The sequence below is a fragment of the Sciurus carolinensis genome, chromosome 2 (assembly GCF_902686445.1).
Source record: "Sciurus carolinensis chromosome 2, mSciCar1.2, whole genome shotgun sequence".
Taxonomy (NCBI): domain Eukaryota; kingdom Metazoa; phylum Chordata; class Mammalia; order Rodentia; family Sciuridae; genus Sciurus; species Sciurus carolinensis.
The window spans coordinates 76,758,828-76,775,985 of NC_062214.1; the positions used below are offsets into that span (position 1 = coordinate 76,758,828).

The 17,158-nt window shown below is 38.6% G+C and overlaps 1 protein-coding gene and 1 pseudogene across 1 annotated transcript in view; one reads left to right on the plus strand and one right to left on the minus strand.

Moving 5' to 3' along the window:
- Herc2 (HECT and RLD domain containing E3 ubiquitin protein ligase 2) overlaps positions 1-17,158 on the minus strand; it is a 207,278-nt gene that overhangs the window by 147,841 nt on the left and 42,279 nt on the right. Inside the window, 7 exon segments of the mRNA XM_047538401.1 lie at positions 4,341-4,541; positions 6,678-6,871; positions 9,789-10,040; positions 12,893-13,006; positions 13,095-13,252; positions 15,865-16,016; positions 16,633-16,821. Coding sequence (XP_047394357.1) covers positions 4,341-4,541; positions 6,678-6,871; positions 9,789-10,040; positions 12,893-13,006; positions 13,095-13,252; positions 15,865-16,016; positions 16,633-16,821 — 1,260 coding nt within the window.
- LOC124975910 (mRNA decay activator protein ZFP36L1-like) lies at positions 823-1,890 on the plus strand (annotated as a pseudogene).

Sequence of the window (17,158 nt, forward strand, 5' to 3'; positions counted from 1 at the left end):
GCTGAGTATCCCTTATTTAAAACACTTAGAACCAGAAGTTTTTTGGACCTGGGTATTTTCCATTTTGGAATATTTACATATTTACATGATGTATCTTGGGAATGGGACCTGAAACTAAATATGAAATTCATTTAGGTTTCATATATATCTTATATACATAGTCTGAAGGTAATTTTTAAAGTACTTTTAAGGATTTTATGCATGAAACAAAGTTTGTGCACAGTGAAGTTTCCACTTGTGGCATCACATTGATACTCAAAAAGTTTCAAATTTGGGGGTATCTTGGACTTTGGATTTTCAGTTTAGGGATATTCAACCTTAATATGTATTTTTATAAATATGTATTTTAATATGTATTTTATAAACTGAACTAAAAAAGATTTTACTCACAGTAGTTGAGAATCATTGTTAAGGCATTTCATAAGAAAAAAATTTTGAACCAGCTATGAATATGTACATAGAAAAACTCAAAATTGGAGAATAAACAAACTCAAAAACCGAGCTAACCTAAAAAAACAAGTCCTATTAAATTATCTTAAGAGAGGTTGAAGTAAATAGATTTTTTTCAGACTTTCTGCCTCATATACCCTGATGGAAAAAAAATTATGAATCTCAGCAAGAAGGAAATGAGTTGAATTGGGGTAAGGGGATGCAAGCAAAAATGAGAAAATAAATTCGTTATTAAAAAAAAGACTACATATCTATGTAATTATAGCCTCTTAAAAAATAATAATCAGAGGTTAGTTAAAAAAAACAATTATAGGGGAGAGTCAGAAAGGCGAGGAGCAGGTGTGTGGGACTCCAGACCAGAGAGCTGGAGGCTGCGCCTTCCCTGCACAGGGACCTTCACGACACACCAGATCCTCGCGCCCCTGCACCGTGTGAGCTCTCACAATGACCACCACCCTCGTGTCTGCCACCATCTTTGACTTGAGCGAAGTTTTATGCAAGGGTAACAAGATGCTTAACTACAGTACTCCCAGTGCAGGGGGCTGCCTACTAGACAGGAAGGCAGTGGGTACCCCTGCTGGCGGAGGCTTCCCTCAGAGGCACTCAGTCACCCTGTCCAGCTCCAAGTTCCACCAGAACCAGCTCCTCAGCAGACTCAAGGGTGAGCCAGCTCCGGCTCTGAGCTCTCGGGATAGCCGCTTCCGAGATTGCTCTTTCTCTGAAGGGGGCAAGCAGTTGCTGCCCACCCAGAAGCATCCTGGGAATGGCCAGGTCAACTCCAGTCACTACAAGATAGTTGTGCCACCCCTTTGAGGAAAACAGCACCTGTAAGTACAGGGACAAGTGCCAGCTCACTCACAGGCACCCATAAGCTCTGTAGCCTGACCCACCATCCCAAGTACAAGACGAAGCTGTGCCGCACCCTTCCATACCATCAGCTTTGGCCCCTGTGAGCCCTGGCTGCCACTTCATCCACAATGCTGAGGAGCGCCACGCCCTGGGCAGTGCCCGGGACCTCTCTGATGAACATCCCTGCCTTCAGCACAGTGCAGCTTTGCTGGGTTTCCCAGTGCTGCTGCCACCACCGCTGCCACGGGGCTGCTGGACCCCAACCCGAATCCGGAGCACCGATGACCTCCTGGGCTCACTTACCCTGCGGGATGGCACCAATAACCCCTTTGCTTTCTCCAGTCAGGAGCTGGCGACTCTCTTTGCTCCTAGTATGGGGTTGCCTGGGAGTAGCTCCCCTACCACCTTCCTCTTCAGGTCCGTGTCTGAATCTCCTCATGTTTGACTCCCCCCAGCCCTCAGGATTCTCTCTCAGACCAGGAGGGCTACCTGAGCAGCTCCAGCAGCAGCCACAGTGGCTCAGACTCCCCCACCTTGGACAACTCAAGATGCCTGCCCATTTTCAGCAGACTTTCCATCTCAGATGACTAAACCAGGGTAGGGAGGGACCCCCGCCTCCACTTCCCTCTCCCGGCACCCTCATCCCATACCCTCACCTCCCTATCTACCCCATTCCCCACAACCCCTACATTAAGCTCATCCCCTTCCTCCAGAACCCTGGAATGCTCCCCCAACCCCTTGTTCCCCTCCTAATACAAGGATAAGTCAATTTGTCAGTAGCTTCCTCTGGCTTGAAACCCTTCCCTCAATTTTATCTCCCACTCACCACGCATAACAGACAAGTCCCATATTTGTCAGTAGATGCCTTTTTTTCCTGGCTTAAGCCTTAAGTGCCAAAACACAAAAGAAAAAGCAGTAACAGTTTACAGAAACAACTTAGTGCCTTGTTATCTAACTTTGTCACTGTGACTACATTACCTCTTCAGCGCTAGGGGGCACCTGTGGGGCTCCAGGAGCCTCTACCCAGGGCAAGGGGTACAGCGGGTGCAGAACCAGCTGCTCTCCCCACTGATGACACAGCGCACTTTCCCTTCCTTTGATCTCCAGCACAGTAGAGAGCTGTTCCCTCCCTTAGAAGAGATGTTGCTGGACTTGGGGTTTTGGGGGAATTTGTCTCGAGATTCAAAACTTCTTTCTTCCCAACCTGAATCCCTGTTGACTAATCTTTCCTGGGTTTGTGTAAGTGTACAGGAAGGAAGGCTGAAAAAGCAGATGAAGATTTTGATATAAGTGGGACTTTTGTGATTTAATCTCTTTTTTTTTTTTTTTTTTTTTTTTCTTAAAGCGGGGAGGAAGGGGAAGCTAGATGGACTATGAGAGACTTGATTTTGGTGCTCAAGTTCCCCAGTTCACATGTGACATCTTTAAAAACAAAATAACAAAATAAGAAAGAAAAGTTTAAAAAAAAAACATGTAAGGGGTGAGTAATTAATGGTATTCATTCTACATACAATACCTGTGTAAAACGATTTCCTGTAGAAATGGCTTTAATGGCTTTTGCTCTAGAATACTGTAGGTCTACCCCTACAGCACTCACACCATGCTTCTTTCCCTGGGTTTTAAACTTCATATAACTTTCAGAAATTGGAGACAAAAATTTTGCTTGTCACTGCACATCAATATAAAAAAGCTTATTTAACTTACCAAAATATTTATTGCCAAACTATGCTTTTTCTGTTAATTTTGTTCATATTTATTAGGATAACAAATCCATAGAATTTATTCTTTTATGTTAAATTATGATCTTCATATTAATCTTAAAATTTCGTGACGTGTCTTTTTCCAGTTTTAATATATTATTCTTCAACAACGATTTTTGTAACTTTACACTTTTTTTGGTAATTTTATTTTTAAAAAATGAAAAATTAATTTTAAAAAATGCAAAAAACTGTTGGATTATTTATTCTAGAAATTTCCCCCTTTGTGTTGGACTGCAAATTGAGTTTCCTTCTCTTTAGGCCTTTCACAGCTAGGACTGAGAATGTATGTAAAAGTTCTGTGACAGTGTAGGAGGAAAAGAACTTTATGTATAGCTTCTAAAAGGGGGAAGAAAAAAAAAAGAAACCCCTTTGATTTCCACATGCCCATCTCAAGACATTCTGCTCGCAGATTTGAGGTTCTGGATTCCAGGTTTGGAAAACTCCAAATGTTAGTATAAACAGAACTGATACATGTACACATTAAGATGAATGTAATTATTCCTCTTGTTGGTCACTACTGTCGCTTTCTATTTCTCTTTCTTTGTGTGAATTTATTTAAAAGAAAAAAAAAACTTTTTATAACAACTATTTGCAGTTTAAAAATCAATAAACCCCATTTTTCAAGAAAAAAAATATAGTATATCACCAATCCTAACAAGGGTTTTTTTTTTTTTTTTTTTTTTTAAGTTTTAACATCTGTAAAATCAGAATGTATCTTGCAATTGGTAGCATTTCTCTTTCAGAGGCACAAAAAGTAACACTGTGCTTTGGATCTAATATAATGGAACAGAACACCTGATAATCAGAACTCTGAAGGTGAAAGGGTGAGTTTAGGTTTAATGCATCCTAACCAAAGAAGGAAGGGAGATAAGAAGTTGATTTTTGTAGCTTTTTTTTTTTTAAGCTTTAAACATTTTCATTATGAAGAAGTGAAGGCACTTCATAGGGAGTTGAGCTATGCACAGAGCTTCCACAGTCTGGAGAAGAGATGGCTAGCACTAGTATCTTGAGGATCCCTCACTCTCTCAATTGCCTTCTATCTCAGTCATTTCTCCATATACAACAGTAAATCCGAGACTATCCCCCCACAATAAATGCCAACAAATGATGGTAGCAGAAATAACACAATCCACATATACTCTTACCAGATCAAGTTTTAACATTACTCCATTCTTCAGAAGTTTCATCAGCAGTTCACCTAGCAAGCTAAAACCCATGCCCTTCAATATGCACATACATTCTTATGAATTCCTGAGACACTTATAAAAGAAGCAGAGGCACCTGAAGTCGTAGAAGATTCAATGTTGCAACGGCCATGCACTCTTTCTCTTGTGGTGGAGGCCAGTCAGCAGTTCCATCCATCCCTTCACTCACTTGTCGCAGCAGGAGATCCAGCTGCTCAAAAGTCATTGAGCAGATGTCCACCACAAAGGGAACACGGAGACCAATGGACCACTCAGAACATGATGACCAGGCAAAGCTCTATGGAAGAAACAAAAAAAAAAACTAAGTTGAATCTACAAATTCAGCTGCTAGTATGTTCCATAGAAAATATTTACCAATGTGCATGAAAAAATGCCTTAAATTATAATCTCCTAGCTGCCAAATAGATGTGTACTTTCATTGTTGGCTAGCTAACATACTATCGGTTTCCAATTTCTTCTTCCATTTCACTAACTCTAACTCATTTTGCCATACCAAAATAAAAAGGTTTTTAAAAAAATCATTTCACTTTCAAAGTTATTAATACACACTAGTAGATGGCAGTGAGGCCATCAATCCCTTAAAGTGGTATAACAGTAGCTCTAAGAAGACAATGAAATGTTAGGTACATATACGCTACCCTCCTAATAAAAGAGAAAACAATTGTCAAGGAACTAGAAGAAATGAGTGAATTCTATCAATGAACTGGACCTAATTGACATTTACAGAACACTTCACCCAACAACAGCAAAATACATACACTTTTTAAGCAAATGCTTATCCTGAGACATAAAACAAATCTAAACAAATTTAAAAGAACTAAAATCATATAGGTTATTCAACCACAATGGAATTGAACTACAAACTGGTAATAAAATGATAGTATGATAAGTTCCAAACACACTAAAATTAAAAAAACACTTAGCCAATTGGTCACAAAACAACTGTCAAAAGAAATGAGAAAATACTTTGAAATGAACAAAAATGAAAATATATCAAAATTTGTGGGTGCAGTTAAAGCACTACATAGAGGAAAATTTATAGCATCAAATGCTTGTATGGTACAAAATAAGAAGGGCCTAAAATCAACAGTGTAGGATTTCAACTTAGTGAACCCTAAGCAAGCTAATGTGAAAAACAGTTACAAAGAGCAGAAAACAAAAAGATTAAAAGCAAAAAGAATGAAATGTAAATTAATGAAACTAAAAAATGGTTCTTTGAAAAGATCAACAAAACTAAAAAAAAAAAAAAAAAAAAAAAAAAACTTGAGGGAAACTGACAAAGAAAGAGAAAAAATACAAATTACTAGTATTAGAAATAAAAAAAAAGAGATATCACTGCAGGCCCTAAAGACTTCAAAAGGTTAGTAAGAAAATACTAAGGAAAATTTTATATGCTAAAATTAACGACTTAAATGAAATGGAACGATTCTTGAGTGCCAGAGACCAGGAATATCCACCCAAGAACAAATAGATCTAATCAGGCACTGGGGCGTGCACACCTATAATACCAGTGACTCAGGAGGTTGAGGCAGGAGAATCACAAGTTTAAGACCAGCCTCAGCAAATTAGTGAGACCCTATCTCAAAATAAAAAGTAAAAGGACTGGGAAAGTAAAGTACCTCAGTGGTAGAGTATGCCTGGGTTCAATCTCCAGTACCTCAAAAAATAAATAAATAGTTTTTTTTTTCCTTTTAAAGGGAAAAATAAGCAAGTGAGGTCTATCCCAGTTATACAAGGATGGTTAATTCTTGAAAATCAGTGTATTTCACCATATAAACAGACTAAAAGAGAGAAAACTTGTTCTGAGAAGAAAAAGCATTTGACAAATTTCAATGTCCATTCAGGATTTTTAAAAACTTCAAAAAAAAAAATATATATATATATAGGAATTGAAGGAAACTGCCTTAATCTGATAAGGCAACCATCAAAAAAATTTTTAAAAGACAAAGAAAAAGGAAAAGAAGAGAGAGAGAGAAAAGAAAGAAAAGGAAGAAGAAAAGAAAAGAAAAAAGAAAAGTCCAGCCATGCCACAGTTAACCTCACAGCTAACACTGAAAGACTGAATCCTTTTCTTCTATGATCAAGAGTAAGACAAAGGTACCCACTCTTTCCTCTCCCAATTCATCATCACATGGAATTTCTGGCCAGGGCAACAAGTCCAGGAAAAGATATAAATATAAGCATATAGATTGAAAGAAAGAAAACTGTTTCTATATGGAGATAACATCATTGTCTATGAAAAAAACACAAAGGAAATTACAATAAAACTCACAGAACTAATTTGTGGCTTGGTACATCTGCAGGACATAAGGACCACACACAAAAAAAAATCAATGATATTTCTACACATCAACAACGAATAACTGGAAAACAAAACTGTACAAAATTCCAAACCAAACTATATATTCAGTACCTGGGCAGGCCCACAGGCAATTCCAACTATGTGCTTGGTGTCCAGTCCTGGCAGTGCAGCGGGTTCCGGCTTGGTCACACGCAAGGTGTCAAAGTGTTGGCACTGGTCATTGCTCCCCCAGCTATGCACCTCACTATCTTCTGTCAGAGCCAGGCAATGGGTGGAACCTGCAGCCACATCAATCACCTTCTTCCCTATGAGGAAAGAGGGAGGCAGATGCGGCTTCAAGCCTGTGAATTCTGTTGCAAAAAAGGCTCCTGCAGCCAAGCACAGTGGCACAGGTCTGTAATTACAGTGGCTGGGGAGGCTGAAGCAAGAGGATCATGAGTTCAAAGCCAACCTCAGCAATAGCAAGGTGCTAAGCAACTCCGTGAGATCCTGTCTCTAAATAAAATACAAAATAGGGTTGGGGATATGGTTAAGTGCCCTGAGTTCAATTCCTGGTACCAAAAAACAAAAAGACATCTGCACCCAGAAGTCATTTAATATTAACTTCTTCAGGATAATTTCTTAATATTAAGCATAATTCATTTGCTTTGAGTCTGTTATTAAAGCTTTTGGGGGCTGGGTTTGTAGCTCAGTGGTAGAGTGCTTACCTAGCACATGGGAGGCACTGGGTTTGATCCTCAGCACCACATAAAAATAAATTAATAAAGGTATTAGGTCCATCTACAACTAAAAAATATATATTAAAAAAAAAGGTTTCTGTTAGTTTTGTCATCTTTAATTTGTTGGGACCTATAGTCTACAAGAAACTAATACTAGGGTATGAAAAGGATCTATTGATATTTTTTCTCCTTACTCAGATTTTCATTCATAAAGAGATTAGTGTGGGCTGGGGTTGTAGCTCAGTGGTAGAGTGCTTGCCTAGCATATGTGAGGCCCTGGGTTTGATCCTCAGCTACACATAAAAATAAATAAATAAAACAAAGCTATTGTGTCTATCTATAACTAAAAAAAAATTTTTTTTAAAGACTAGTACTTTTTTTAATGATATGAAGTAATTTATTGAGGACCCTAGTGAACAAACTAGAATGAAAATTCAAAACTTCACATCCTTAATCTTATGAGATTCATGTTAAATATAGTACAAAAATTGATTCTATAATTAATTAGGAAGATCACAGGATTGAGTTTGATCCCTTACCCCTCTGCATTGTTTAAGGATTTTGGTGGATTAGAGAATACACTTTAGGGTATCACTTCATAGAAAACTAAGATTTTATGAGAAGTACTTCTGTGGCCTCTTTTTATCCGACTCTTGTAAGAGATAGATTTCCTGATGGGAAGAATTTGGTTTTTAAACATTCCGGACACCAAAACATTCTCACAAATTCTGACATGTAATTATGTTAGTGAAACAAGTGTTATTTTTAGTTAGTTATTAGATCACATTCTCCAATCTCATGTACAACTATGCAAAGCACAACTCTTCACTGAGGAAGTATTCTTAAAAGAATATCTATTTTTCCCTCAAAGTCATAAGATATAAATACTTTTAAATATTTTTGCTATTTAAATACTATTAAAGGGTATTTTTCTTTGTCAAATCTAACATGACCAATACAAAGAATGTTTCTGAGAAATTTCAACATTTATTTCAGTTGAAAAACTACCGCAGTAAGAATAATTTCATCTGAAGAGCCCACCACATTAACACCAAAAAGAAAAAAGTTTTAGTTTTTTTTTTTTTTTTTTTTTTTTTTTTTTTTTTTTTTTGCGGTACTGGGGATCGAACTCAGGGCCTCGTGCTTGCAAGGCAAGCACTCTACCAGCTGAGCTATCTCCCCAACCCAGAATAAAGTTTTAACAACAGTAGTTAAAATACTCTCAGAGTAAATTATTTCTCTATCTAATAAACGTCCTCAGGAAGTTATTTTACTTGGAATATAAATAAGAGGCAAAGGAAATTCCAAAATAGTTCCCTAACATACAATAAATTATATTCTCTACAACTTAGCTCAGAAGCTTGAAAAATAATAAACACCTTATGAATACAAAAGACTCCTAATGATCAAGGTATTAAGATGCTTCACAATAAAACTGATGGAGAAAGGAACTAGCAAGTATTAATTAAAAGTCCTACTTCCAAACTCCCTCCATTAAAAAAATAAAAAAATAAAAAAATAAAAAAGAATGAATGGATTAGTGCTGGGATCCACCAAACTCCAGTCCTCCAACAAATGCAGTCTAAGGCCTCTTTTTGTGTATCAACTTCTGTGAGAACATAGTCAGGCCTAGTAACTTAAAATACCTAAAATCTGGCCCTTTAAGAAAAAGGCTGCCCACCCCTTAATCACAGCAAACACTACAGGACCCACCTGATGACCCACCAACACTGAACTCCCCCTCTTTCCCTGCTTCCTTGTCAATTCACCTGTACTGCACCAGCTCTCCATTAGGATGGAGATTACCTACAACCACCAAGGCAAGTGGAGTTTTCCCCTTTAAAAAAATCCTTTCTACAATTCAATCATTATGGTTTTGATAGTCACACACTTCCTCCAGCATATAATCTCTTGTAAGAGTAGCTTAGTAGAGTATTCCTACAGATGTTTCCATCCTTTCTGCCCACACTGGCAGACCACTAAAGAGATACCTCCTCTCATACTTATGCATCTGAGCTCCCATCTGTTCCCTCTACCTCCAATGTACACTGTACACCTGTGCAACCAAGCATGCAAGATGTATGCAACAATGAAAAGTTAAATCATATCACCTGAGGTAGACCCAATCCCACCTCCCACTGTGGCCCCACAGCACAACATGCACACATGGTCTCAGTAGTGTCTGTGGTTAAATACACATGACTTTACCAAAACACAAGTTACCCTCATTGAGTCCACTGTACTGAGTGGTGAATGGAAAAAGAACTCTCCAATATTAGTAAAACTAAGTGGGTTTCAAATTGAATTTGGGAAAATAAGTCTAGGCCACTTTTTAATGTAGATAAAACACTTTTCAATTACTACCTACACTTATCAAGATGTTAGTAAAAGTTTCTAATGATGGTCCATTCATGCGAATTTCAGGTTAATAAATCTACAGACTTTAAAAGATTACTAAGGAAACTTCCCCAAAGAATTTTAAAAAGTTTATATCTGCATTTACCTTGTAAGCCTTCCAACAGTTTGGGATAACGAACATGTTCCTCTGTTCCATGTCCAAGTCTCTGATTGTCACCCTTCCCCCATGAATAAACTTGCCCATCTTTTGTCAAAGCAATTGAAAACTGACTTCCACAGCGGACTTTGACAACATCCAAGTCTTGAAGCTTTTCAATCAGCTTTGGTGTTTTGCAGCCATCACTACCACCTCTGCCCAATTTCCCATAGTCGCCATCTCCCCAAGACCATACTTGCCCTATAAAATACAAATGTATTTAGGTTAAAATAACTGTACATTTCAATGGAAGCTTTTCAATGACTGAAAATAATATAGCCAATGACACACACAAATCGAGATCACCAATGTATATAGTTAATACTAACCAGGAGTTTACAGACCAAATGAAATCTAGTTTATACTTCAGATTAATATAGAAGAAAATTTACAAAAAGGAAAGCTGGAGTTTTTTTATTTCATTAAATGAAAAACAAAGTCCTGACACTTTACTAGTTTGGACTCGGTGACACTACTTCAACGAATGCTAAACACAAAATAAAAGCTCCATTGTCTCCAGAAAACACTGGAACTGAGGCCCACAGAAAACTGCTATAGTTCACTGACCACTGTCCAGTCTTGGCTGCACGCTTCTGTTCCCACCACAATGAGCACAGATCAGCCGTTGCAATGTATTTGTTTCTAACTGCATTTGTCAATATAAATATATAATTTGATTAAATATTACATAAAGGGATAAAATACAACTGCAAAAATAAGTGGATTTATTTAATTAGAAAAACTAAACTGAATACTTTGCAAAAACCTCAATACAAGTGAATTGCTAAGACAAAAAAAAAAAGGCTTTTTTATTAAATCGGGCAGAGGTAATAACTACAAAAGAGAAGAAAACCAAAAGAAATCAGAAAGAAAATATCAGATTGCTCCATAAATGATGAAGTTCCCATTCTATTTCAAATAATCTATACCTAAGATCAGTAAATATTTTCTGATGGTATTTTTAGCCTTTGTGGATGGTAGCCTTTGTCACAATGACCCAATTGAGCCATTGTCACAGGAAAGCAGTTGCAGACAACACATAAGTGAGTCTGATTTGGCTATTTTCCAAAACAAATCTATTTGCAAAAACAGGCCGACCCTTAATCTAAACTGAAAATGGCAGATAGTACACTATTAGGTGGCTATGAAAGAAACTCAGCAGATGCGCACACAAAGATCTCAGAGTACATATACTTTTACACATATTGGCTAAAATTCTGCTGTTTATGAAGCCCACCTGGCAATTCCCCACTTTCACAAATGTTTTTGGTGAAGTCATCCTCAGACCAGACTACACAGGACAGGATGCTTCTACTGTACTAGTCTCTCAAAATATGGTGTGGACCAGGACATTTCCTTAAAAGATTTGCATTAAAGAAATAACAGAGTGAGACAAATTCACAAGTCCTATTAATAGCAATTTAGTCAACATCAACATTATAATCACAAAGTTTTCTTAACACAGCAATTTCACACAAAGAATGCCAAGGACAATATCCTAACATAGCTACAGTTAAGAAAATATTTGCTAGCTGGACTTGGCGGCCTATACCTGTAGTTTTAGGTATGTAGGAGGTTGAGTTAGGAAGACTGCTTGAGCCCAGAGGTTCAAGGCCAGTCTGGGCAACATACCTAGAACCTATTTCAAAACATAACAGGGGCTGGGGTTATGGCTCAGTGGTAGAGCACTTGCCTTGCATGTCTTAGGCACTGGGTTCGATTCTCAGCACCACATATAAATAAATAAATAAGTAAAATAAAGGATCACCAACAACTTAAAAAAATATTTTAAAAAATAATAAACAAAAATACTTCTTGGTTATAAGTTTTATAAAGTACATCACTCAACAATGGACATTTAAAACCAATAATGAAATATTAAATCAAAAGCCTCATACCAGAAGGAAACTTTCAGATGACAGATGAGGTCATCTTTCTCTAGGACTTACAGTAGCAAAAGCAAGAAGACTGTACTGCTGTTGTGCCATCAACAGTAGTGGGACCTACTTTTACAGCTAAGGATACGAAAGTGCCTAAAATAATCTTTTATCATTCACCAAAGAAATTCCCAGAAGCCAACTGTCAATGTGGCAATCCACCTCTGTAGGAAAGAGCAGGCTGAGAGATTCCCCAGAAAATTCTGACAGACCCCACCCTGCTCCAAATAAGGACTGACAAGGTAATGAAGAGACTGACATAATATTGAAAGATACAATTCTAAAAAAACAAAGTGATTCTAACCATCAAATCTGATAAAAAGTCAGGCACAGTGGCACACGCCTGTAATTCCAGTGACTCGGGAGGCTGAGGCAGGAGGATCGAGAGTTCAAAGCCAACCTCAGCCTACTTAGCGAGATTCTGAGCAACGCAGTGAGACCCTGGCTCTAAATAAAATATTTAAAAAGGGCTGGGGATGTGGCTCAGTGGTTAAGCACCCTTGCATCCAATGCCCAGTACCCAAAAAACAAAACAAAACAAAACAAAAAACCTGATAAATGTATCCTCAAAAATAGAAAATGAGGGCTGGGGATATACAGCTCAGCTGGAAGAATGATTGCCTAGCAAGCACAAGGCCCTGGGTTCAACAATCTCTAGCACCACACACACACACAAAAAAGAAAATAAGTACACTGTAACAAACACAAAAGCAAAACGTTGAAAACAAAGAAACAATGTGACATCAGACTACAAAATACACACAGAGCAAGATTTGTCACAAGAAATCAAGAATGGCTGAACATTAGAGAACATATTCATAATAAGTACATGTAATTCAGAAAGTCAATTATTCCATTTAATTCTGATTCTTACTTAAAAATTAAAATACCCATTAGGAAGAACAGAGGATTTTAACCAGCTTGCTGGCTTTGGACAAGACTAAGTTCTGGAACTTCATGGGCCTCTTCACTGAAGTCACTGAGACCCATACCCACCTAAAGGTGAACAGGGCAAAGCAGCTTCATGAGGGTCACTTTACTCCAATATCCCTCCTCTAAGGAAGTAGACATCAGCAACCTCGGGAACCTGCCCAGGGCAATTCGAGCTCTACATACCATTCTCAGTCACAGCCAGGGTTTGAGCATCCCCGCTCCCACATGCAACGTCAATGACCTTCAGTCCTTTAAGTCCAGCTACCAGCATTGGAATGGCCTCATCTTCACTGGAACCTTCAAACAGATATAACTGTGTTACTTAAGTCCTCTCAGATGAGGTAACCTTCCACCACTTGCTCATGTTCTCACAGAGGAGACATACCATGGCCCAGGCGGCCGTAGTTCCCACGGCCCCAGGTGTACAACTCCCCCTCAGCAGTGATGGCTGCACTGTATGTACTCCCACAAGCGATGTGCACCACATGTTTCCCAGCCTGCTTTCCTGAGAAAGCAGAGATCACCTTAGGCTCCTCCAGAGGCCTGTGGGGAGGAACGGAATAAATGTGAATGTTCTTCTAAGCATTTTTCAGTGCTATCAAAGAAAGTTTACTATCAAGAACAGACTATCACAAAAATTTTTAATTTTTAAAATTGTTTTGAAAAGAATAGACTATTACAGTGTTCAGTTTCACCAGTATCTTTTTTTTTTTGGGGGGGGGGGTGCTGGGGATCGAACCCAGGGCCTTGTGCTTACAAGGCAAGCACTCTACCGACTGAGCTATCTCCACAGCCCCTTCACCAGTATCTTATGAAATAACTAAGTAGAGAGAATTCAAACACTCACTGCCAATACTTTTGTTATATTGGAACACAACACAAAGTATGGTATCTAGCAGAATACCAAAACAGTGTCTATTAGTCTTTTATAGCCAGGCACAGTAGCACATGCATATAATCCCAACTATTCAGGAGGCTGAGGCATCAGAATCACAAGTTTGAAGACAGCCTCAGCAACTGACCAAGAGTGTTTCAAATTAAACTGAAAAAGGCTGAGGATGTACCTCAGTGGTAGAACACTTGCCTAGCAGATGTGAAACCCTAAATTCAATCCCTAGTACCAAGAATGAATGAGTAAATAAGGCTTGTACAATAAAATCCATGAAAATTTTATTCATGTCTCAAACCACGGTCCTTCATCAGCAACAGATCAGAATAAACAATATGCCCAACAACATGGCTAGATTTTAAAACACCATGCTAAGTTAAAGAAGCCAAAATTAAAGGGCTGGGGAGATAGCTCAGTCGGTAGAGTGCTTGCCTTGTAAGCACAAGGCCCTGGGTTCGATCCCCAGCACCAAAAAAAAAAAAAAAAAAAAAAAAAGAAGCCAAAATTAAAATCCTATATGCTGTTAAGACTTCACTTATATTAAATTCTGGGAAAAACAAAATAATAACAACAAAGGGAAGATCAGAGGTTGCCAGGAGGTGGAGATGAGGAGCAAGGATCTGCAAAGGGTATGAAGAAAGCCCCAGGACCAACAGACTTATTTTGACTGTGGTGGCTCCCCAACTGCTTGCATTGGCCAAAACCCATTCAATCACATACTTCAAACTGATTCATTTGATTTTATGTAAACCTCAGAAAGATGACTGAGATTTATATCTATTTGTTAAATAAATGTGGACAGAATGAAGCCAGCAGGGTTTACTCCACACCTCAATCCATATCTCACAAAGATATGGATATGACAAAGCAAGGATTAGTGGAGAAAAATCTTACTAATTCAAGAAATCTTTAAATTTTCAAAATGCCCTATGCTTATAATCCAGAGTACTTCCTATTTAATTAAAAATCAACATAAGACCACTCTAATCTCTCAAAAGACATGGTTTACTCGCTTTACGATCCACTAGAGACACAGGGACACACAGGCACAGCCACAACTATACTGGGTATAACCTCTCCCTGTTCAGCTCAAGTTTTACCTCCCCCAAAAGTTTCTCTCCAACTCCTGTCACCTGTACTGATCTTTTTTCTGTCCCTGAGCTCCAAGAAAAAAAGATGTTACTCATTCTAGCAGTTAATGTCAGTTAAGAACCATTTTCTTCAGAAATATTTTGTACTTAAATTATCAATACCATAAAGTAAAATGATGAACAGATCACCTATACCTCTTGTTCTCTACCTCAGAGCCTCTTAAGTCCCATGTGCCCCTGCCAATTCCACCTCCTCCAGTATGAGAGTAACAATTCTATTACTTTGTTTCTCCTTATAGTTTTGCCATATTTGTTTGAATGCCTTACAATACTGTCATATTTGGGATATTTCTGAACTCTTCATGAATAACATACATGTACCATTCTGCTCTTCTTAAGGATGGGAATTCTTCCCAAAAGATTTTATGAGCACTGGTGCCTCCATCCCAACCCTGCAATGTGAACCGGTTACATGCCCTCCAGTTTCTTCAGTCAGGATTGTGGTTGTTCCCAGTGGTGCACCTGCCCACTTCCTATTCATGTCTCTGACCACATTAAGTGTGCCTGACGACCTCAACACACTCATGTAGCTTCAATTTCACCTAATGCCAAAGTCTTTCCTACCAGGCTCTACTCACAACAGCAAAGTATGAGGGCCTATCACACCATGAAAACTGGCAAGCCTCTCCATCTTTATAACCAGACATTTATAACAAGCACTGTTTTGTTTCTATTCTCTTACGGTAATCAAAAGTTTCCACCAAAGAAATTGTTAATATTTGTACCTATGAGAACAATGCTATGGTTCAACGGAAGGGGGGCCTTACTGGCTGGAGACGGATGAAATATTTGTGAATGAAAGGACAACACATGGGATTTGCTTCAGAAAACATAGTATGGGTACAGTTGTGGGCCATTACTGCATCTGGAAGAGAGAGCAAGAGGGCTGACACCATCACCCTCCACTCCTGGGCAAAGCTCCTAAAGGAGTCACTAAAGGTGAATATACAAAAAAAAAAAAAAAAAAAAGGTGAACATATCATAGCACCCCTCTCTATCTGGGCCCTACAAGTTGGGGCAGCTGGAACACACCCAGTCATATTCTATTTTTACATCCTGTTGTGGATATAACCACACAGGAAAACAGGTCAGTCTCAGGAATAAGCTGTACATACACAGTGTCCCCATGGCCCAGCCGTCCGCCATCCCCACAGCCCCAGGAGTACACCTCTCCAGTGGCAGCCAAAGCCAGGTAGTGGTGACCATCAGAATGAGCAGCAATTTTTACAATGTTTCTGGAAGCAAGACCCTGGACCAGTTGTGGGGCCTAAAAAGGTAAAAATAAGAATAATATTGGTATTAAGTTGAAAGGTAATGAAAACAAAATGACTATACCTCATCATGTATCTGCTGAACCAACCTGTTCTAACTATAAGATTCCAGAGGTTGCAAGCAAGTTCTCAAGCCCCACCCAACCCACCAAAAACCAAAACAAGGCAGGTAACCACTAGTGGTCCTCAGTATGACCAGTACCAGTGCTAGATAGTTTAGTTTGTCCCTGTTCAACAGGGACACACAGCTCAAGGGAGGAGTGCCTTCCTTTAAGGAGAATACACACGTCCCCAAGATGCCACCATTTCCATCAGGCCCAACTCCCTCTTCTGTTATCTGCCTGACCCCAGAGTCAAATGAGCTTATACATAAAAAGTTGATTAATAAACAGGAATCATGATTAACAACGGGTTTCTCTATAAGGAGTTCCTGATCTTGATAACTCAAAACCTTGAAAATGATGATTAACCCTAAGATTATTAAACATGATTAATAACATACCAAACAGATGCTTATCAATGATGTGAAAGAAAGACTAGAGCTTGTAGCATCTGTAGCAGAGATAGCACCCACTTAGGAAAGCCTGCAGCCACAGCAGCCACAATACCCACCAGTGTGTCACTGTTGTAGGCCTGCGTATAGACACGGCCATTGCGGGACAGGATCAGGAAACGCTTCTCTGCACAAGCAATCTGTGTGACCCCCAAGTTGGCAAGACCTTCACATTGGATTGGACCAATCACATTAGCATAGTATTTCCATCCTATTAAACCCCAACCTATGACCTCCTGTAACGATCCCTGTAAGATAAGAAAGTACATAAACATTTTCTTTACATCAAAAAAATGTCAAGAAATAACACTAAGATTTTACAAGCTAAAAACAAAGCAAGTGAAAGAAAGGAGCTTATTCAAAACATCAAAATAACTCAAAATATTCCATATTACCTCAGTTAACAGGTAAGATAAAACAAGTAACGAGGTTATTTTCTCCATAATGTTTCATTTTAGCAAAGCCTATCAAAAAGTAATATTAGCAGTCCTTCAAAGTAGTTTAAAATGCTCAAACCACATCAGGTTACCATTTTGTGCCATGTAACAGGCAAAAACTCAAAAGCCTAAACAAAAGGTTGGGAGA